This window comes from Xiphophorus maculatus, chromosome 18 (genome assembly GCF_002775205.1).
Source record: "Xiphophorus maculatus strain JP 163 A chromosome 18, X_maculatus-5.0-male, whole genome shotgun sequence".
In the NCBI taxonomy this organism is placed as follows: Eukaryota; Metazoa; Chordata; class Actinopteri; order Cyprinodontiformes; family Poeciliidae; genus Xiphophorus; species Xiphophorus maculatus.
Window position 1 is genome coordinate 3,615,616 of NC_036460.1, and position 23,188 is coordinate 3,638,803.

General features: G+C 40.1%; 1 protein-coding gene across 2 annotated transcripts in view; it reads left to right on the forward strand.

The window, feature by feature from the left end:
• Positions 1-22,779, forward strand: part of LOC102216529 (RNA-binding protein Nova-1-like) — an 84,432-nt gene extending 61,653 nt beyond the window's left edge. For both annotated transcript variants that reach the window (XM_023351284.1, XM_005811391.2), the window contains 2 exons: positions 3,592-3,758; positions 21,587-22,779. In XM_023351284.1, the coding sequence (XP_023207052.1) occupies positions 3,592-3,758; positions 21,587-22,609 (1,190 nt within the window). In that variant the 3' untranslated portion in view covers positions 22,610-22,779. The remainder of the gene's footprint in view (positions 1-3,591; positions 3,759-21,586) is intronic.
• The last annotated feature ends 409 nt before the right edge of the window (positions 22,780-23,188 follow it).

Consider the following 23,188-nt stretch of genomic DNA (forward strand, 5'->3'; position numbering starts at 1 on the left):
AAAACACAAAATCTTACCGCATTTTTTGGTCTAGTTTCTGGTGCAAATATCTTAGTACACTTGAAATATGGCAAATTAACTTATGAGTAACTTTTGATCAAGATACAGCAGCTTGTTTTAAGTCAATAATTCTTTAATATTGATAAAAGTTCTAGTTCCACTGGTGGAACATTCCACTGCACCGTTACCTAGCAACCGTAGCCAAGCACAGACCGTTACCTAGCAACTCAGTAGTTCCACTGGCAGATTATTCCACTAACAACATGGAAAAAATGCCTTATTATAAGTGAAATAATATGAGATATCCCCAATTTTGACAAATTATTTACTTAGAACAAGCTTCCATTTCTTGCTAAAAAGTTATTTGTAACTTTGTTTGGTCTTATTCGGATTGTACTAACATATTTGCACTAGAAACTAGGTCAAAATACTTAGATGTTGTGTTTTTGCAGGGCAGATGAGGACAGCAGATAAAAAACATTAAAACCAACAAACATGAGAGAATTGTTGTATTTTTATGTTGCAGTTGTGATATGAAGTGAGGCCTGCCTGTAGTTTGATACTAATATTTTATCACACATCAAGCAGGTGAATAAATTCATGTTGAATTTTCTCTGCTGTGACAAAAAACACTGACTGTGTCTCAAGGAACTAAACATAATAAAATTTAACAACTTCACTTGCCTGCTGTGACCATTTTCAAGTCCTATAGCGATTATGACATTATACAAGTTAACTCTCTCAAAGATAAAAAAAAACATGTTAATTTCTTATGAACATTTAACACTGGAACTAGAAGTCATTTTGAATATTCTAAATAAATAAAATGGGCAATGAAGTCTTTGTAAACAAAACTACTTTTCAAAAAAACCAGACTGAATACTTTTGTCGTCCATTTTTTGGATAGAAAGATAGAGAGACGAGAAAAACAATCAATCATGCAAATGGAAACTATTGACTTTGTTTCAGTTTATCGAGCCTTGGTTTCAGTTTGTTGTTTTTCTGGTGAATTATTGGTTTGTAAAATAATTAATATAATAATATAATATACAAATATAATAATTGTTTTATTTTGGTTTCTTTCTTTGTATTGTTGTAAAATTGCCAAAAATAAGGCAAATCTGAATAAAGTAGCTATAAGTTAATGACGATGGTGGTGAATATCTGGGGAAACTGGTTTCTGTTGCCAAAGCACAGCTGTACTGCAGGCCCAGTATGATCCTTAGTGACAGAGTGGCCTTTCCAACCACTATCACACACACACACACAACCACACACACACTCACTTTCTCATGCCAAGACAATGGCCTGTTAATCCTGGCCTCTGATTGGACGACTGGAGATTACCCAGAGGGCACCAGCTGTCAGGGAGAGGCGAGGCCCAGTTTCCTCAGAATCAACGCTCTCTCTCTCTCACACACACACACACCCGCCCCCCCCCCCCCCCCCCCCCCCCCCCCCCCCCCCCCCGCCCCCCCCCCACACACACACACTTCAATGGTCAATGGGTGTTTCCAAAAGAAAAGAAAAAAAAACCTGAATAAAATAAAGAAACAGCAAATGGCTTCGCTGGACGCCTGATTTCCATGTTCAGCCAGCGTGATTTTAATACCAGATAGATCCTGTTTGTCACTGCTGTCACCAGGCTGTAACAACAGGAATGCACGGTAGTGACGGTGTAATGCTAACTAGTTTTACAAAAAGAACCAGCAGCAACATGTTGCTAAAAGCGGCACAAACGCTCTTTTATTTTTAGTCTTGGCGTCACAAATCTTCTCCTCTCAGCTTGTTTTGTTTCTCCACTAGCATTGGTAGCCATTTTGCTACAGATTCCTGCCCCCTCTCTGGTACAAACACAGATGTTTTTGGCTGAACCGGGCCAACCCAAGCGGGTCCAACGGTGCCGGGAGGGGGAAAGTGCCAACCAACCCGCTGCTGGGCTGTGATAAGACCAGAAACCTCTGGAGCAGGGGTGGGCACTCCTGGTCCTCGAGGGCCGGTGTCCTGCAACTTTTAGATGCATCTCTACTTCAACACACCTGAGTCAAATAATGAGGTCGTTAACAGGACTCTGGAGAACTTAACTGCACTTAGGAGGAGATTCAGCTGTTGGATTCAGGTGTGTTGGACCAGGGAGACATCTAAGAGTTGCAGGACACCGGCCCTCGAGGACCAGGAGTGCCCACCCCTGCTCTGGAGAGTCCGGGCACGGAGAAAAGAGGACGGAGAGGAACAGAAATAATACAGGAGAGAACGAAAAGACGAAAGAAGAGAACATTTGTTACTGATGTGATGGACTGAGAGGTTCTGCTTCGGTTCCCCTCCTGTTTGTGGATTATTTCTGAAATATTCTGCAGAAAATGCAGCTTGGGAAGCTGGAATACCCAGGTGCAGTGATGCTTGACTTCCTATTGGCTGGCAAAGCAGCCAATCAAGGAGGGCCTTTCATTTTCCTTCACGCTCCTGGATTATCTGAACCCCCCTGAGGGGCAACTAGGAAGACTTTCTGTTCCTACAGTAGAGTCAAGACGGTTTCCATGAGGATTGATGCATACTGAGGTATATTTGGAGTTTAACTTTCGAAATAGGCAGTTAGAAGCATTTTTTAAAAAAGGACTCAAGTATTCGCAGGTGGTTGTGCTCCAATGTACTCCCATACATCTTCGTCTACTGTTTTCTCCATAGTAAAGAGGAAACTGTGCCTTTCGTGACCCAGAAGTAATTATTATTTTTATTTCCATTTGGGTTTCTACTGCTTCTTAAAAAAAGGCAGAGCACTAAAAAAAAAAACACTCATCCAGTTTTTGACAATAAGTTCCTGTTTTTTGTGTCTGCCTAGAAAATGAGCCGTACCAAAAAACTGGAATGTAACAAATCAGCAGGCACCATCCGTTACCTAGCAACCCCAGCAGAGTTCCGCCCACTACCTAGCAACCCCAGCAGAACACCGTCTCCTTTGATCAGTTGGTTTTATTGCTGTTTGTGCTGTACAATGGCTGTTGGAAAAGACAAGAGTTTTGTTGTTGACTTACCATCTAGAAACCACATGCTGTGTTCTTGTTGGTTGTGCAGAAGGCTCCACTAATGCTTTTCAATGTTGTATGTATGATTGTGAATCTGTTTGCGGCCATTTTCACATTTGGGTGTAAATGTTGAGTTGGGGGGCGTGGCCAGCAGCAGCTTCTTTAAATTTAAAGTAACAGAAGCCTAAAAAAGCTCAAAATAAGCAGAACTGAGCAAACTATAATCTCATTATGTAAAGATCAATACATTTGATGGATACTGATGATTTTGATGGTGACACTTGACAAAATGGAATGCTATTGGTTTCTCAGGTTGGTGACTGCATGGTGTTTTTATGACTTTTATTTTTGAGCTGCCTTGTTGCTGAAATGTGCTACAGAATAAACTTCATAGATGTTTTGCTTAGACCATCTGTCTCATATTGCAACATGGCGACGGCTTTAACAAATATGGAAGAAACATTTTTGTAAAAGTTAGACTGCAGCTTTAAATTGATAAGTTGATGTTTCCTAAGTTTTGAAATGTTCGCCTTTCCTGACCCAGCTGTGTGTGTCTGTGTGTTTTCAGGCACGACAGAGCGGGTGTGTCTGATCCAGGGGACGGTGGAGGCGTTGAATGGCGTCCATGACTTCATCGCTGAGAAGGTGAGGGAGATGCCTCAGAGCACCCAGAAGACAGAACCAGTCAGCATCCTGCAGCCGCAGACCACCGTCAACCCGGACCGCGTCAAACAGGTCCGTCTGTGTGTGTGGCAGCAGAACCAGGGGGGTTGGTTGGTGCTTTTATTGTGAAAAGCTATGAGGAGACGGCCCATACTGGGAGTATGTCTGGAGATTTTAGTGTTAAGTAAGCAAGGGCCAATATGAAATTATGCTATTATCTAAAATGTGTTATTTAGCATTTCTTTTAGTGTCCTTGATGTGAATGCAGGCGATTTGCTTCTTTAATGTTTAAAGAATCTTTTCTGAGTTTGAAAAGAATTATTGACCTAAACAAGCTCTTTTGTCTTGCTGACCTTTAACCTTTGAAAAATCACCTCATCCTAGTGCAACAACTTAACATTTCTTTGAAACTGGCGTGTTTCCAGTAAGAAAATTTATTTTATTTACACTCAATTTGCGCCATTACAAATAAAAAAAGGAAGGAAACATTTCTGCCAAAAACTTTTCCAGAAAAATAAGTACTTTTCTGAGTTTGAAAAGTTCAAGATTTTCTAGAAAAAAATATTAAGTTTTCTGAAATTGAAAACTTGAAACACTTCTGGGATTAATCTCAAAACTTTTTGGGTTTTAGTAGAATTTTTTTACTTTTCAAAGTCTGAAGTTTCCTTGTTTTTTCTGGTAAATTTCTCAGATTTTTGGTGGAAATCTACTCTAAGTTGTACTTATTTAGTATTTGTTGTCTAGTTTCAGTCCAAATATTTTACTTTTGTCTTACTTCAAGTTGCAAACTTACAAGTAACTTTTCAGCAAGATGTAGGAGCTTCTATTACATAACTAATTCCTTGGAGAAAATGTTCTAGTAAGTGAAATAATCTGCCAAAGGAACAAGTATTTTTCCATCAACATTAAAGAATTATTGACCTAAACAAGCTCTTTTGTCTTGCTGAAAATGTACTCATTTAGCTTTGTCTTACTTCAAGTTTATTAAGATATTTACTGCAGAAACTAGACAAAAAAAAAACTTGGTCAGATTTTGTGTTTTTGCAGTGAAACTGTAACTTTTTCAGTGAAACCAGTAGCTGGTTTGCAATTTTCTGTCAAGCCAAAAACTGGAATGACTGATACCTACAATAAGGTCTGTGGAGCAGCGATACTTTTATTAGTATCAGATTAAACAAACTGTATGCAGAAACTAAATAATTTAGGAAAAGCCAGCAGCATGTCTAAAGGTTTTCCCCTTTCCTTCAGCTTTTTGAATCCAGCAGTGAGCAAACAAGGTGCATAAAATCAGTAGAAAACCCTTTTTCTGGCCCAGGCCTCATTTTTTAGTAGGCTTTAAGGATCCCTGTTGAGATGAACAACTTTTAATTTAAGAACGATATTCTCCCAGTTTTACGAGGAGCTTTTAGGAGCCCTCTTAAACGTTTTACCATAAACCCCGAGAGGCAACTCGGGCACAGTGACGTAGGTGTGCTAGCTCAAACAACAACAAAAAAACAAGAAAAAATGTTCCGTCACTTAATGAGGAACAAATTAGGAGGAAAATTCATGATTGCAAGCAGATTTGTTGGAATATAAATCCAGAAAAGATGCTGGAGGGGGAAAAGAAAGAGGTGAAGGAAGGAGATGGAGTGGGAGGAGGGAGAGGAGATGGAGTCGGACAGGATGTTGCGTCTGAGGTGTGAACATGTAAACTGCACGTGTCGCATGAACTGCAGGCTGACACGCACGGCCACACAGGCCAGAGCTGGACATCCTGCAGGAAACGCCGTCTGGGTTACTCTGCTTCACACATGCACTGCAAAAACACAAAATCTTACAGAGTAAATTTCTTCTAGTTTCTACTGCAAGTCTCTGAAATAAGACAAAACTAAATCACAAGTAACTTGTCAAGAAATAGCAGATTGTTTTAAGCCAATAAATCCTTAATGTTGATGAAAAAGTTCGAGATCCACCTCTCAACGGGCCCTTTGCCATTACCTAGCAACCCCAGCCAAGCCCAGTCCGTCTCCTAGCAACCCAGTTCTGGACATTTTCCCCATGTTATAAGTGAAATAATCTGCCAGTAGAACTAGAACTTTTTAATCAAAATAAAGAAACTACTTACTAAAAACAGGCTCCTACGTCTTGCTGAAACGTTACTTGTTAATTAGTTTTGTCTTATTTCAAATGTACCAAGATATTTGGACAAGCAACTAAACCAAACATTTGGTAATATTTTGTGTTTTTGCTGAATATGCCTTAAGCAGCGTTTTTTTTTACACTGGAGCAGACTTAAAAATGCACAAAACTCTAGATGCTAACTACCTTAGCATTTTCGTGCATGCTAGGCTACATTATGGCGGGTCTTTTTCTTGATGTTTACTAATAATTACACGCTTCAACATAATGCAATATTTAATCGCATTTTACCAATCTTACTTATTTAAAAACATTAATCTTCGTTCCTTATAAGAGGACTGTCATCCATCAATGTCTTCTTTTCGCAACAAAAGCAGCGTTGCCAGATTGGACGGGTTTCCACCTAACTGGGCTGCTTTAGTTGTTAAAATTTAGGCTGTTTTTCACAACATTTAGTGAGTTTTTAGAAAGGTTTCTTTTGAAATAGCTGTTATTGTGTGGGACAAATATATAAAACATTTAATAAGAAGCCATGTTATTGCATTTATCCTGTTAGTTAATTTATTTTGAAATTTCTTGAATCTGCCAAACATGAAGTAAAAGGAGATATCGCCACAAAAAACCACGTCTTATTGTTGCAGTAAATTTCATTAGTGGTTGAGATCTGGGCTGGGGTTTTTTATTGAGCGGATTTTATGTTGTTTTTGATCTTGGAACTGTCAAATCTGGCAACACAGATCAAAAGTTTACAATGAAATAAGTTTGGTTTGCATTTTTGTCCTTTTTGTGCATCAATTACCATTTTTACAGTGAACTCAACTGAATAAAAGCGATGTTGCGCCACTATTTTTATAGAAGTTAAAAGTTTGTTTTGATGTCCGTCATGGCGGATGAGCTGCATTATGGTTTAAACACATTAAATTTAACTTTCAAGAGACTTTCTGTAATTAATTAGCCAGAAACTATTAAGATCTTTTTTCATGGTATTTCCAAGCAGTGGATGAACTGATTCCTTGTAACATTTAGTCATATTTAGATTACATAATGTTTATTATAATTACCTTTCCATTTGGTTGCAGTGGAATTTAGCAGTAAAATGATTTATTATGGGCTGTACGACGATGCAGCTGTGAGCACTCCAGCAGAAAAAGGTCAGGAGTTTGTTCCCTTCCTTCCAAAACCATGACTGCTGGTTACCTGGCACTCCGACTCTGTAGGTGTGTGTGTGTGTGTGTGTGTGTGTGTGTGTGTGTGTGTGTGTGTCCTGGGTTTTTACCCCGCCTCTGGTTCATTAACCTCTGGCCCGCTGCCCTCCAGCCTTGACAAGGACTAAGTGAAGCGTAGATAGATAATTCATCATGTTTGTACAATTTATTCCCTTGTGTTTAATTTGAGGTTTGAAAAAAAACTTTTAATATTAACTTTTCATCAGCAGAGTTGCATATATAAAAGATTTTTCCAGGAAAATAATCGCTTAGGGGACAGTTTCTGTTAAAATTGTTGCATAAAAAATCCTCCATAGATCAAATATAAATTACAATTGGATAAAACTGACGATAACAATTGATTACATCTTTTTAAAGTAACTCTATGAATCTGACTGTGTGTCACAGCAATTATAGCCCCACACTGCAAAAACAGAAAACCTTACAAAGTATTTTCTGTTTAGTTTCTTGGTCAAACATCTCAGTGCTCTTGAAACAAGACAAAACTAACTTACAAGTAACGTTTCAGTAAGAAACAGGAGTTTGTTTTAAACCAATAATCCCTTAATATTGATTAAAAAATACAAGCTCCACTGGCAGATTATTTCACATTTTTCCCTTGTTATATGTGAAACAAAATCTGCCCATGGAACTAGAACTGGGTTGCTAGGTAACGGGCTGGGCGTGGCTGAGGGTTGCTAGGTAACGGCGCAGTGGAATAATCTACCAGTGGAACTAGAACTTTTTCATCAATATCAAGGAATTACTGACTTAAAACTATCTGCTGTATTTTGCTGAAAAGTTATTTGTAAATTAGTTTTGTCTTATTTCAAGTGTAATAAGAAATGTTAACTAAAAACTAGACCAAAAATACTTGGTAAGTTTTGGTGTTTTTGCAGTGTGTGCATAAATCAGACAGAAGTGCTGCATCCTGATTTCTCAGCTCTGGAGACGCCGTAGCGTCTTTTCTCCTCTGATTATGTGATTTCTTGTTTGGATGCATCAGCAGAATGATGTAAAGGTGTGAAAGAAAACATCATTGCTCTATGATACAGAAACTCGCATTATGAAACATCAACTGTGAGGAGAAAGACGATGTTGGTGCTGCAATGAAGAAGCAGCAGCAGGAATCTGTTGATTACTCTTTAAAATTAGGCTTTTTATACATAAAGGAAAGTTGTTTTTAGTGTGCAACACTAAACACTATATTCATGAGATGAGTTATGATGTGGAGTTCATCAGAATGAAACCAAATGAGATTTTACGACGTCAAAGATCAAATTTGGGCTCCACAAAGGCTTATATTCTGCATTTTTATAGATTCTTGCCACAAACTCCAACTGTTTTTTTTTTCTGCTTTCATTTTAAGACACGCTCTTCAACTAATCATAGTCTGCAGTGCAGCACTGATCGTTTCCCAGCTGCTATTGATCAGCTTCAGTATGATGTCGCTCAACAACCCTTAGATGTCCAGCTACTGGTTGCTATGGTGATGCTTCCTGCCTCTTTCTGAGCAACTCGTGTTGCTTATTGTTTGTTTTGTCTTTCATTTTGTAGCCATTTATTGTTCCTGCTGGAAGTCCAAAAAGTAAAAAATGGATTTATGTGTTTTCTATCAGAATTTCATCAGATGAAGCCATGCTAGCAGCAGCTAGCTAACAGTAACGCCAACAAGAAATATTGTGATGTTTTAATGTCGCGGGATCTTCAAATAATACTTTAATCTTGTTATATTGAAATGTTTTTCTCATACCATTAAAAAGTTTAAAACATTTTCTCTTAATATTATGACTTTATTCTGGCAATAATATTTTTATTTTTCATTTTTTCCTATCATGTCCCTTTTACACTCTGTTGTAGAACATCACTCTAGTTTCTGACCAGTTTTGTTGCCTGGCTGTGATTTATCCTCTCTAAATGGAAGAAATTCATAATTATGAATAAATATTTAGAGATAAATGCATCTGCCGGTCGATCTCGTCTCCAGCAGCATGTGAGGTTCTTAAAAGGCCGTCAGAGTCTGTGAGATGTTCCGTTTGTGCCGCTTTTACAAGCAATTACAAAATGAGAGTGAAGTCAGAGGTCAAAGGTCAGGGCTCCGCGGGGGTCTTTTCCAAACCAGAGCTCTGCTTCCTGTTTCCAAGCAACAGCTCACAGGAAATCTGCGTCCTGACATGAAAACGTCGGCGTTCACGATTTGCAGAGGTCGCACAAACGAGACACGACGTGCTAATTGGCGCGTTTCAGTGCCGGTGGGCGGGTTTCGTTACCTGCGGTTCAAAGCTTCCTGCGTTCAACTTCAGTTATTATAAAGTATTTAGTTTTTTATTTAACTGAATGTGTAGACAGTATTTTTATGTTGAGCACTGCAGCCGGAGGCCGACTGGCAGCTGAGTGATCCGGTTCTGGATGATTTGAGAAGCCGCAGGGAGACAGGCGGCTAATAGCTGCTGATATTTAGACTCTTATAATAGAGGGCGAATCCCCCTGTTGCTCTTCAGGCTATTTATACCAAGTCAGAGCAGCAACTAAATGGGTTTGTGCCGCATCTGATGACACACAGAGAAACTCCCGCTCCAAAATAACCTCCCAAACGCCGCCGGACTCCGAAGTTTTCCAGAAGAACCTGGAGAAACAAACAAATGCTGAGTAATACGGAGATTTTACTGCAAAATGTTTTTCTAACTTCTGCTGGATTAAAAACAGTGCATGGATGAGTAACTCACACTTTCCCAGACTTCTCTTTAAACGTTTCATCAGGCGGGCCAAAATCGTTAAGTTGAAAAAATGTACGAGGGAAAAAAACTTCTTAATAAAAGCAAATAAAGCAGCACTTTTTTTCTTTTCTGTTTTTAGGATCCAAATATTTAAAAGTAATTTTCACATTTAATTTATTAAAAGAAAGGCTTCTAGTTGTATAATTATTTTAGGCTTTCGAAACGTTTGCTGTATTTAACTGAGCTGAATAAATTTTAGGTGAAACAAAGTTGATTTTTCAGTAAAAGTGGATCTTGGTTGTAAAAAGGCAGATACTTTTGTCATACTTCACATTTTCCACTGTAAGAAAATCATGCCAGTAATGGTTTTACCCTGATAAAAGCTGCAGTAAGTCACTTTTATTAAAAATAATATTTACATATTGGTTGAAACTGTTGTTAGTCTAGGATGAGATGGATAATGTGTGAAAAAAATTATTTTCTCCATCTTCTCCCAGTTAAGAATGATAAATTAAAATGAGCTCAATGATTTCCATTTGCATTATTTTCCTCTTTCTACAAAAACTGGATGATAAAAGTTTTCTGTCATTTTCAGTGTTTTGGTCTCAAATAGACAATTTTGTTTACAGAAACGTCATGATTCATCTGATATGTTGTTTTGTTTATTTTGGATATTTAAAATATCTTCCAGTGGTAAATGTTCATTAGAATTTAAAGTTTATTGATTTTTGAAAATTTGTTCTTGTTATATTAAATTTATTGTGACAGGACTTCTCCCTTTGCTAACTAGAAACAACCAATCAGAGCCAGGAGGCGGGTCTTAGCGCTGACAGTCACCCTCCGCACTCTCTCCTTTGCTTGCTTCAGCTAGCTTAGCCTGTTTTGAATGCTAATTCTAGTTAGCATAGTCACTATATATGGCGGATAAACAACGTTTTCTTCTAACGGTGAGTTGTTTCTGACGTTAGCACATTTAGCAGGACGATTGACAGCGCTAAGACCCGCCTCCTGGATCTGATTGGTTGTTTTTGGTTGGGAGGAAATGAAACTTTTCACAGATTGAAAAGCTTGACCTAAAAAAAAGCATATTGTTTATAAAAGTCACATAATGTAGCTTAAAAAAATAATATTAAAAAAATCAAGTAAATAAATTGGTGTCATTCTTGAACTGCACTAAAAGAAAAAATCGCCCCACGGGCCATAAATGGCCCCCGGGCCACGCTTTGGACACCGCTGATAACACAGCTTGACTTTGATGCGACATTCCCGCCCCGGTCCGACATGTGCGCCATTGAAAGATGAATCTGTGTGAACCGCGGCGCCTCTACGGTTTCAGCCGTGGATAAAATGTCGCCTTCGCCGCTCTGCGCGTGCGGATCGCGGCCGGCTGCTGCGGCGCCGGGACCTCTGGTCCAGTCAGAGGAGGCGAGGGGGAAGACAAAAGATAACAGAGGGGAAAAAAGGAACAATGGGTTGGGAATAAAAAGTGTTGCAGACGATGACATAAAGATAGATGGGTGGAGCGCCGAGCTGGACACTTGTTAGCCGACAGCTGCGGAGTGACGGCGGCCTGCAGCTTGAGAAGCAGCTGCAGGCAGACAGAAAAGCAAAGCAGCAACGACACCAACAGTCGACTCGGCACGCTTCAAGGACACGAAACGGGACAGGAGACAATTTATGGGCCGAGCGGATTCCTCTGGAGGCCAGGGTGAAATTATGAGGAGAAGAAGCCAAATAAAAAACAATAACTGGTATTGTTTAAAGTTTGAACTTCCATAAAACAAGTCCGTCACACCCTGTTATGCTTCTTTGAACAGGTTACAGTTATGGCCTATACAAAACCTGTTCATGACATTTTCTGTGCACAAAATCATTCTTGGGTAATGAGATTTGAGCTGTTTTAGGGCGTCTTGTCGTTTTAAATCCAAATACTCTGTTTCTGGACCCCAACTCATCGTTTACACTCGCACGTGAAAATGGCTGCAAACAGATGCGCAATTATACAAGCTAACAGCTTTGAAAAGCATTAGTGGAGCCTCCTGCACAACCAACAAGGATGCAGCAAGTAGTTTCTGGATGGCAAATGAACAGCAAAACACTTGTCTTTTCAGCCAATGTACAGCTGTAAAACCAGCAGTAAAACCATGAGTTCCAAATGTGCTGAAACTCTGCTGGGGTTGCTAGGTAACGGGCGGAACTCTGCTGGGGTTGCTAGGTAACGGGCAGAACTCTGCTGGTGTTGCTAGGTAATGTCAGTTATGACTCAACATTCTGGAGGTTTTTGAAGCGCCTCCTTCACTTATTGCCAAAAGAACAGCTGGATGTTTTTTTCTTTTTTTTTTTAAGTGCTTGGACTGTTTATTTTTAGAAGCACTAGAAACCAAACTGGAAGCACAAAAATGTGCAAAACCTAAATTTTGCATAATAATTTCCCTTTAAATTTTCATACAGCCATGATACAAATTATTTAGGTCTGAAGTAATTCCTTGTAAATTCTTCTGCATTTTAACTGTTACATTTTAACGTTCGTGTTCTGCAAATACAAGAATATTATTATTTTTAAAGCGTCTGCAGAGGCGAACGCTTTACAGCACGTTAAACATGAGGTTAGGGGGCCAAATCCGGCCCGCCAGAGATTTTTATGTGGACGTTTTATCTGTATACTGTCAAATTGCATAAATTAGTCCATCCACTATTTTGAGAAAGTGCTGAATAAAACAGCAAAATGTTTTTTTATTATTATTATTCTGATATGGACAAGGACTACATGCTAACGCTAAGTTCACCTAAATTTGACAATTTAAAACATTTTTTAAAAAATACATAAAAGATATCTCAAACTTTAAAAAAAAAAACATTTTAGAGGTTTTACTTTCATCATGTCTTATAAGCAGATATTGTTCACTCAGACGGTTTATTAAACGCTGTTCACTCAGACTTTGAACGTTACCTGATCTGGAGTTTCGTTTTCTGTTATTCCAGGGATTTTTTTTTTAGCCTCTCTAGTCTTTTGTTCAGACCGATTTGTTTTTAACTTTAATAGCTGACCATTTACCCACATGCAGCCACTTCCTGTAACCTTCCACCTCCTGTGTCAACACCTGTTTCCTGCTTCCTGTTTTTGCTCCTTTACACAGGAAGTTTGACATTCATGTTGGGAAAATGGTGTAGGACTCATTTTCAGAGAAATGTCAGAAGATTAGTCTGATATTGAGTGTTGAACTTCACTAGTGAAACTTTGTTGATTTATTTGTTGTTATTGATCAGTAACAGATTAATGCTTAATTTTTTTAAGAAAAAAAAGTGACTGTTTGGAAATGACTGCATTCTTTCTAATGGCCAACAGGGGGCAAAGATGTAAATTTAGTTTTCAAATCAACCAAATTCTCACATTTAAAAAAAAAAACCTAAGCTTTTTTTCATCTTGCTGCAACTCATAGTTTAAAGTTGAATTTTTTTAAGGCTCGTTCATAAATAAAACTCATAATTTGACTAAAAAACAGCAAAAATGGGACAGATTTAGTTGAAGTAACCTGAGTCTGACCGGTGGGAGTTTCAGTGATTATTACTCCTGTTTTCAAACACATAACCGCAGAGGCCAAGGCAATAAATCCAAGAACATATGAGCAACAATATGATGTCAACATATTTCCATCCATTTTCACATGTGACAGCCAGAAAACGTTAATGTTTAAGGAAAAGACATGAAAACATGGCCGCTTAAGTTTTCTTTTGTTATCTGCTTACTCATTGTGAAGCATTAGTAGCTTTAATTTGTAGTATTAGCACAGCTAGCATGTTGCACCTTTCAGCATTTCCCTACTTGTAGTGTTTCTTTGCACCGTTAACTTTAAACATTAGCGCAGCTATCATGTAGCATCTTTCAACAGAATTCCTCATTCGTAGTGTTAGTTTGTTGTGTTAGCTTGTAGTGTTAGCACAAATAGCATGCTGAATCATTCAGCATTTCCTTATACATATATTAAGTTTGTAGAATTAGCTTGCAGCATTAGCACAAAAAGCATTGCACAATTAGCATGCGACATCTTTTAGCATTTCCCTAATTGTAGTGCTAGTTTGTAGCATTAGCTTGAAGCATTAGCGCAGCTAGCATTTGGCATTTTTTAACAGGATTCCTCACTTGTAGTATTAGTTTGTAGCGTTAGCTTGTAGCATTAGCACAGTTACCATGTTTATTCATAAATAAAACTCATAATTTGCCTAAAAAAACTGTAAAAATGGGACAGATTTAGTTGAAGTAACCTGAGTCTGACCGGTGGGAGCTTCAGTGACTATTACTCCTGCTTTCAAACACATAACTGTGGAGGCCAAGGCAATAAATCCAAGAACATATGAGCAACAATATGATGTCAACATATTTCCATCCATTTGCCCTAGCCAGAAAAGGTTAATGTTTAAGGAAAAGACATGAAAACATGGCTGCTTAAGTTTTCTGTTCTTTTGTGCTCACTCATAAATATTAGACATGCTGTTTTGCTTCCCCCGCTTCCTGGTTACATCATACTTCATAACTTTTTATTCATCTTTTTTCTTTTATCACTCCTGAAATGTACAACCTCTGCATAAATGCTCAGTCAGCAAAACGGCAGTCGTTCTCGATCTCTGCTTATCTTCAGCAACAGAAGATACTGAGTTTCTGCATTTTATTACAGAAGCTGTAATTCATTTAAAAATTTTTTAGCTCACATGAAACTCAGACAGACATTTTGCTTTCCTCTCAGAAAGGTGAACCAAAGATTTATCAGGTTCAGTGATGGAAAAACGAAATGTACTCCTGCTGCTTCCTCAGCAGTCGCCAAAGGCATCTTTTAAAGTCCAGTTGATTATTTGATCCTCTATAAATCTGGTGTTTTAAAAGTTTGTTGGAATCAAGAGTAAACTAACAGGATAACACAACGGCTGGTCAACGTCTGGACAAGTTGTTTATTCTGAATCATTCAGAATAAACAACAGAATGAATTATTAGCATAATTTCTAAATGCTAATTAGAAATTAGCATTTCTAATTTGGTAGTTTAAAACATTGTAAAGTTATTTTATAATGATTAAAAATGTATAAACTTACGGTGCACGCCATATTTAATGGCACTCTTGGTCATAATTTGTAAAAATTACTAAAAATAAATGACCATTTTCTTGCAGTATTGATAAGTTTTAAACCAATATTGTTAGCTAATCAGTTTTACTACTTCACTGCTGCAGTGAACAAAAGTTTACGGACTTTAAGTTGCTCCCAAACATGCTGTGACATAGCATTAGCTTGTACTGTTAGCTCGTAACGTTAGGTTGCGGCATTAGCATAGCTACCATGTGGCCTCTTTCAGCATTTCCTTTCTTGTGGTGTTAGCTTATGGTGTTAGCTTGTAGCTTATGGCAGCTAGCATGTTGCATTTTTCATCATTTCTTTACTTGTAATATTAGCTTCTGGTGATAGCTTCCAGCTTTAGCATAACTAGCATGTGATGTCTTTCAACACTATGCCTTACTTGTAGTGTTAGCTTGCATCATTAGCGCTGTTAGCATGTGCCATCTTTCAACATTTACCTAGAAATTTGGGCAAATGAGAATGGATCAGTTTAAATCAATTTAGGTTCAAAAAAGAATCTGAATAATTTTTGTAGTATCAATTATATCAAAATATTGATTGTTTTTGCTAAACGGTCTCAGATAAAAATCAACCACAGGAACCAGAAATGAGTTGTTGGTCTCAGGGGAACAAACGCTGAGTTTACAAACGTGTAAACATATTTATGTGTGTTCGTTTATTCCTCTGTGTTGCTGTCGCTCGTCTCTTCTGTCATCCTCTTATTTTTAGTTTTGTTTTGGGGGGTGGAGGGTTTTCTCTCCTCCTGGATGATGGAAATGAAGGACAACACAGAGAGGAAGGGGGGAAAGGTAAACAAGATGTGGGGAGAGAGAGAGCGAGACGGCTAAGCCTGCGGATCAGTGGGAGGCAGATTAAGCTAAAGTCCCCTGCTTAAGACTTCAAAGTTCAACCTCCAAGAGCCTCAACAGTTGTTCCGCCGTCGTCCAGCCGCTCTCCGTGTTCACACAACATGCAAACATTGTTTGGTTTGTCGTCGCCGCGCTGGTTTGTACAAAGGTAGAAATAAAGCCACATTTCGTTTGTGTGCGGTTTGGTTTTGTGTGTGTGGGTGTGTGTGTGTGTGTGTGTGTGTGTTAGCGACATGCGGAGCCGTGTGACCTGGACGGAACGCGACACAAAGCTGTGATGAGAATACGGATCATCATTATCAACATGACAGGTCTAAAAATTACTAATCCACAATCTATTCCGGAGCAGGTTACCGATATCGGGTTCACAGCGAACCGTAGCGATCTATTTCAGAAAGCCGTCACAATGGTAGACCAAGCAGAAAAACTTTTTTAGTCACTCAAACGGCATTTTTATTACCATATTTTGATGTGTAGTTATTGTTTCTTGATGTTGTCATAGCAACATCATCTCACAATGAAAATTTAAGAAAAATCCAAATTTATTGATTATTATTGTACATTATTATTGGTTCCCCGCTAACTTTTTTTAAAATCAGGCTAGTACATCTGAAAAAAAAAAAAATATTGCAGCAAAGTGTATTTCTTACTAGTTTTCTCAGAAAAGGAATTTTATATTTTTTTAATCGCAGAATTTTTAATTTAATCTAGAATTCTGACTTTAATCTGGAATTTCTGATATTTTTTATCTCAGAATTCTAACTTTCTTCCTCAAATTTCAGATTTTTTTCCCAGAATTTACAATTAAAGTATTTTCAGTAAATTTTGGGATTCTATTTGTAAATTAAGATACCATAATCTGGAGGAAGAGAAGAGCGATCCAGAGTTAATTTTGCTTGAAGTCCAGATTGAAGTTTCCAGTCGGTGCTGGTTTGGGTTGCCATGTCCTGCGCTGGTTCTGGTCCTCTGGGTTTAATGAGTCCTCAGTGGCAAAAACATCACATTTAAACCCCAGAGAAACAGAAAGTCACTGGTCACTAATTAGATAGTTCCTAATCTCCAGTGCCTTGTATTTATTCAAATCCAGTACATCTGTGTGATAGAAATAATCTGGACCGATATTTAATCCGTTTGACCTTCATAAACGTCCAGCAGCTCCAAACCTGAACCCGCTCCAAGCTGCGGACTCCCATCATCCCCCGCTGCCGTCCACATCGATTCGGATTTATCCGCTAAGCCCACATCCCTGCTGAAGTCGACACTTCTCTTCCCGCTTTCGCAGCGAGTGGATTCATGCTCAGGAGATTGAGTTTGACCTTCGACCTCAGTCCAGCAGCTGCAGCAGCAGGACGTTCTCGTCAGCAGCTGGATGGAAGCCAAAAACCCGCCGGCTAACCTCTGCAGAAACTTTCCACCAACAAATGTAAACAAGCAGCAAAAAATTCAACCTGAGCCTCAAAAAGCAGGAAAGCAGATTCTGCCTACACTGTAAAAACACAAAATCCTATCACATGTTTTTGTTCTAGTTTTTACTGAAAATATCTTTGTACTTGTGAAATAAGACAAAACTAACTTACTATTACCAAATTATTTACTTAAAATAATCTAAAACGTTAACTGTAAGTTACTTTTGTCTCATTTCAGCAGTACTAACAGTTAAAACTAGACCAAAATACTTAGTAAGATTTTGTGCTTTTGCAGTGTGCTGTCCTCTAATCTCTGCTGCCAGTCATCGGAGCGAACTGAAGCAACAGTGTCAGCGAAATAAAAGCAGGATTAAGAGGATAATTTCTAGAGAAAATGCCCTTCATGCTGGGAACATGCTGTGTGAGGTCTGAGGAAAGAATTAACTATTGTAAATTCACCGGAAAATTACAGCCGTAAAAGTTAACGAGAGGAAGACACTTTGAGACGTCTGAACGCAGGAATGCAAACGGATTATTAAAAAAAAGTGAAAAGGTTGACGGGAGGAAAGAAAACAGGAAGATGGAAAGACAAAAAAAGGAAAGCAGAGCTTCATTAGCGTGGATCAGTTGGATGGAGACTGAAGATGGGATCATTAGCAGCGAGCAGGACTGAGACGCGCCGCTGGTTATCCTCCCACCCACCCGGCGCTTCAGAAACGCTCCGTGGGTAAAACATCTGAAACATCCCCTCCCTTCAATCGGGCCGGACCCGGATTCCTGTCAGCACATTTTACCGCCAGAATCACTCAAAAGACGACACAAATGACTGTTGTAAGAAAAGAAAAGTTGTACAGTTTGAGCTGCAAAAACCTCCAACAGAACGGTTTTCACCTCCATGTCAGCTGTTTGTTTCCTAAAGGGGCAGAATTATGTGTTTCTCAGACAAATAGTGGCATTTTATAGCACAATCAAGTAACTTTTAAGTTCAGTTCTTATAAAAAATGCTGTATACACCAAATATGACTGAAAAGTCATGTTACTTCCTCATTGACATCTTGAGATTGGGTCTCTGTCTCTTTAAGAATCTCATGCTCTTTCTGAAGCTCCGCCTTCTGGGACTCGTCCCAACATGGCTCCACTATTAACTCTAATGAGGTTTTTACCAGCGTTTCACTGAACAGTAGCTCCTATAATGAGCTCAGCTGGTATTTGCTAATTGCTGCTGGCTAGTCTGAAGGAGCTGAGTGCAGGGAGGACAGCTTTGTGACCTGAATCAAAAATCCTACTGCAAAACACAAAATCTTAAAGGTATTTTTGGTCCAGTTTCTAGTGCAAATATCTTGAAATAAGACAAAACTAACTTACAAGTAACTTTTCAGCGAGATATAAGAGCTTGTTTTAAGTCAATACTTGCTTATTGATGAAAAAGTTCTGGTAGAATGTTCCGCTGCACCGTTACCTAGCAACCCCAGCCAAGACCAACCCGTCACCTAGCAACCGAGTTCTAGTTCCACTGGCAGGTTACTTTCACTTATGGGAATAATGTTTTGTTATAAAATTAAATTAATAATTTTAATCCGTATTAACAAATTATTTACTTATAGGAATATTCTAAAAACCTAGCTGAAAGTTAGTTTTGTCCTATTTCAGGAGTACTGAAAAAATGGACACAAACGTTTGGTAAAATTAGTTTTTTACTGCAAAAACAGAAAAGTTTACCAAGTATTTTTGTTTAGTTTCTAGTGCAAATATTTTAGTAGACCTGAAATAAGACAAAACTAACATTTTAGGAGGTTATTTAAAGAAAATCATTTATTAATGTTGATGAAAAAGTTCTAGATCCACTTTATAACAAGACATTTTTCCTCTAAGTGAAATAATCTGAAGGGGGAACTAGAACTGGGTTGCTAGGCAACGTGCTGGGCGTGGCTGAGGTTGCTAGGTAACGGCGCAACGGAGTACTCTACCAGTGACACTAAACTTTTTCATCAATATCAAGGAATTCTTTACTTAAAACAAGCTGCTGTCTTTTGCTGAAAACGTTACCTGTAAGTTAGTTGATCTTATTTCAAATGTACTAAAATATTTGCACTAGAATACAGACCAAAAATACTTGGTTAGATTTTGTGTTTTTGCAGTGTAACGACAGCGGTGACTCCACTAAATGCTAATCGGCTCAGTTTAAGGTTTGGTGATCAGCAGGAAGTGGAGTTCACACTTTGTTAGTCTCATTCATGTACGCAGCAGATTGCCGCCGAGCCGGCAGCGGCAGCAGCAGGACGTGAGCAGACGTGTCGATCGATCCTCGCTGTGTTCGAGAGTCGATCAGAAACCAAACCGGCTCCCGTTCACGCCTTCAGAGGAAAGGAAAACCAACAAACTAAACTGCTAATCCCAGCAGAGGAGCGGCCCAAACAAACGGCCCCTGGAGGAGGAGACCGTATTCCAGCCGCTGCAGCAGAAGTGCGACGAGTTTAAATCTGCGCCGCCTTCGCTAATTTTCTATTTCTATGTAAATTCAGCCGCTGCCTGGGAGAAAGAAAGCTGCAGTGCAGATAATGAGAAATAAGAGTCAAAAAAACAAAAAGAAATGCAGCAAACGAGCAAAACACAAATCAAGCACTAATTTAAGCCGGCTAACTGGTTGATGTTTTATAATTTCTCTTCACGCTTTATTTTTACTCATTATTACTCAAAGCTCTCAGGAATACACAACATGCACGTGTTTAGAGATGAAATGTGATGTTTTGTTGAGAGCTTCCTCTGCTGCCAGGTCAGAGCTGCAGCAGACATGCGTCATTCTCTGCAGGCGTCAGCGGAGACGCGCGTCACAGCCGCCTTTCTGCTCAACTCACAGCCGCTTCGGTCTGAACACTGCAAAAACACGAAACCTTACCGAGGATTTCTGTGTAGTTTACTGGGCAAATGTGTCAATACACTAAAAACAAGAACATACAAGCAACTTTTCATCAAAATGTAGGAGCTTGTTTTAAGTCAATAATTTCTTAATATCGATTAAAAAAAAAATCAAGTTTCACTGGTTGAATATTCTGCCGTTACCTAGCAACCCCAGCCAAGCCCAGCCCGTTACCTAGCAACCCAGTACTAGTTCCACTAATAACAAGGGAAAAAATGTGTTGTTACAAGTGAAATAATTGGCTAACAGAACCGACTTTCCTACTTTTGAAACTCTGAAATTTCCAAGATTTTTCTAGAAAATTTCTGAGATTAATCTCAAAATTTCCATAAGTTTGATTTTTGGAAATTTCCTTGTTACTTATCTGCATTGGCTCTAATGAAACCACGTAGATACATGAAGGGATTGATCAAAGCTGAAAAGGGAACTGGGATGAAGTGTTCATTTAATCCCACAGCATGATGCTGCCACCACCATGTTTCACTGTGGATATGATGCTTATTTTTATTTTTATTTTTTTTGGAGTTGTTGCCAGATTTGAATTTTTTTTCAATAGAAATTCAAAAAACAATTTAATATTTTTGCCCCTCCTTCAGTGCTTTTACCAACTTCTAAGCCTTTTATTTTGAAGGAATGTCCAGTTATTGTAGCGCCGTTTATAAGTTATCATCTTCATTGTTCCATGGTGTCTAAATAACACTAAAAATATGTTGCATCCTTTTCTGGACTCATGTTTTCTGCTACGATCACATTTCCACCTCAGCTGATCTCAGTGTTGCATCTGGACGAGGATTAAAAAAATGAAATAATAAAATAAAAAGTTTCTTTGTGTAAATTTTAGATTTATCGCAGGTTTTCTGCGCGCTTCGTTGGCCCCGCTCCCTTCATCTCTACCCTTTGAATGCCGGAGCTGTGTTTCCATGGTAACGCTGACCCCTGGGAGCCGGTGTTACTTATTTTTTATTTTTTTATTTTCTCTCTCCACAGAAGTATCCTCTTTAGCATTCCTCTTTCTACTCTATCTCTCCGTCATCCATCCATCCCTCCCACTCTGTTTACCTCTCCCTGCCTCTCCTCCGCTCCCTTGCTCTGTTATTCAGCAAAACCATGAAAATAATAAAAAATAATAAATCCTGCAGACAGTTTGTAATCTTCCACGTCAGGCTCCAGTGACACTTTGAATGTCCGTTTCTTTTCATCACCTCTCAGACATCGTTCATCTTTTGTCATTTCTCTCTCTCTTTTTTTCGCTTCCTCTCCTTGTCATAGTCAAGCTAGCATAACTGACCTACTTCCCTCTTACTGGCTATTATTTTTCTTAATTAAAGCTTTTTCCTGACTTGTTGTGGTAGTGTTGACAATCAGTAGAAAAGCACATATTCTTTTATATATCAGGAGTACATTTAATAATTAGCGCATTATGTTGACAACTTGACAGCTAGTCATCGTTAGCGAGTTGTCTGTGGGATCTTGCGCGTTGCGCTGAACGTCTCCTGGACTCGCGGTTAAAATATTTTCCTGTTAATAACTCTTCTTCTGTCTTCTTGTCCTCCCAACAGGCCAAGCTGATTGTCCCCAACAGCACAGCCGGCCTCATCATCGGCAAAGGCGGCGCTACGGTCAAGGCGGTGATGGAGCAGTCTGGGGCTTGGGTCCAGCTATCCCAGAAGCCCGAGGGCATCAACCTGCAGGAGCGTGTGGTCACCATCAGTGGCGAGCCGGAGCAGAACCGCAAAGCCGTGGAGATTATCATCCAGAAGATCCAGGAAGACCCTCAGAGCTCCTCCTGCCTGAACATCTCCTACTCCAACATCACCGGGCCGGTGGCCAACTCCAACCCCACCGGCTCCCCGTACGCCAACTCCACCGAGGTGATGCCGGCGGCGGCGGCCGCTGCAGCCGCCACCGCCTCCTCTCTGCTGGGCCAGGCGGGCCTGGCGGGAGTCGGCGCGTTCCCGACCACCATGTCCAGCTTCTCAGGCAACGACTTGCTCGCCATCACCTCCGCGCTCAACACCCTGGCCAGCTACGGCTACAACACCAACTCTCTGGGGCTGGGGCTCAATCCCGCCGCCGCTTCCGGGGTGCTAGCCGCCGTAGCGGCTAACGCCAACCCAGCAGCGGCCGCCGCGGCTAATTTGTTAGCGTCGTACGCCAGCGACGCGTCTACCAGCGCGGCGCACCCTGTCGCGAGCCTGGGAGGCCTCTCTCTGGGGTCACTGGCGGCCGCCACTGGCGCCACTAATGGCTACCTGAGCGCGGCGTCGCCTCTGGTGGCGTCGTCCCTCCTGGCGACGGAGAAGCTAGCAGAGGGAGCGAAGGAAGTGGTCGAGATCGCCGTGCCGGAGAACCTCGTCGGCGCCATCTTGGGGAAAGGCGGGAAGACGCTAGTGGAGTACCAGGAGCTGACCGGCGCCAGGATCCAGATCTCGAAGAAAGGCGAGTTCATCCCGGGAACTCGGAACAGGAAGGTGACCATCACGGGGTCGCAGGCCGCCACGCAGGCCGCGCAGTACCTGATCAGTCAGCGGATCACCTACGAGCAGGGCGTCCGCGCCACCAACCCACAGAAGGTGGGCTAAACCTGACAGCCGCCCGGAAATGAGGAGGAAAAGTGAAAAAGGAACGGGGGCTTCGGGGGAGGAGAGCAAAGAAAAAGGGAGAATGGAAAAAAGGAGAGGAGAGAAAGAATATCCGAAGGAATCGTTTGCGCCGTTTTCTTCTGTGTTTTCAGTATTCTATATTAAAAAAAGGAAGTTTTTTGACTCGAAGCAAAAATGTGCTGAGGAGGGGAGGAGGGGAGGGGAGCGAGTTATTACGCTGAAAAACCAAGAAAAAAATGTGTAAAATGTAAATAAGGTTTTATTACTTAACGTCTTGACCTTTTGGGATTTTTTTATTGTTTTATTTTTTGTTCAGTAAATTAAGCTGTCTGTGTATTGTGTGGACAGAGCTGAATGCCATTTAGACTGGGAGGCTACAGAGTGCGGCGGGGGTCAAGGGTCACCAGGGTCAGGGTGAGGCGGAGGGTTGGTGTTTACAGGGTGCAACACTCCCAAATCCCATCCCAGCCGCCGGCCCCTCCAGCCCACACACTGTATCCTCAAACAGATTTTAGTTTGATTTTATTTAATCCAGGAAATTTTAAATTCGCCCCCTTT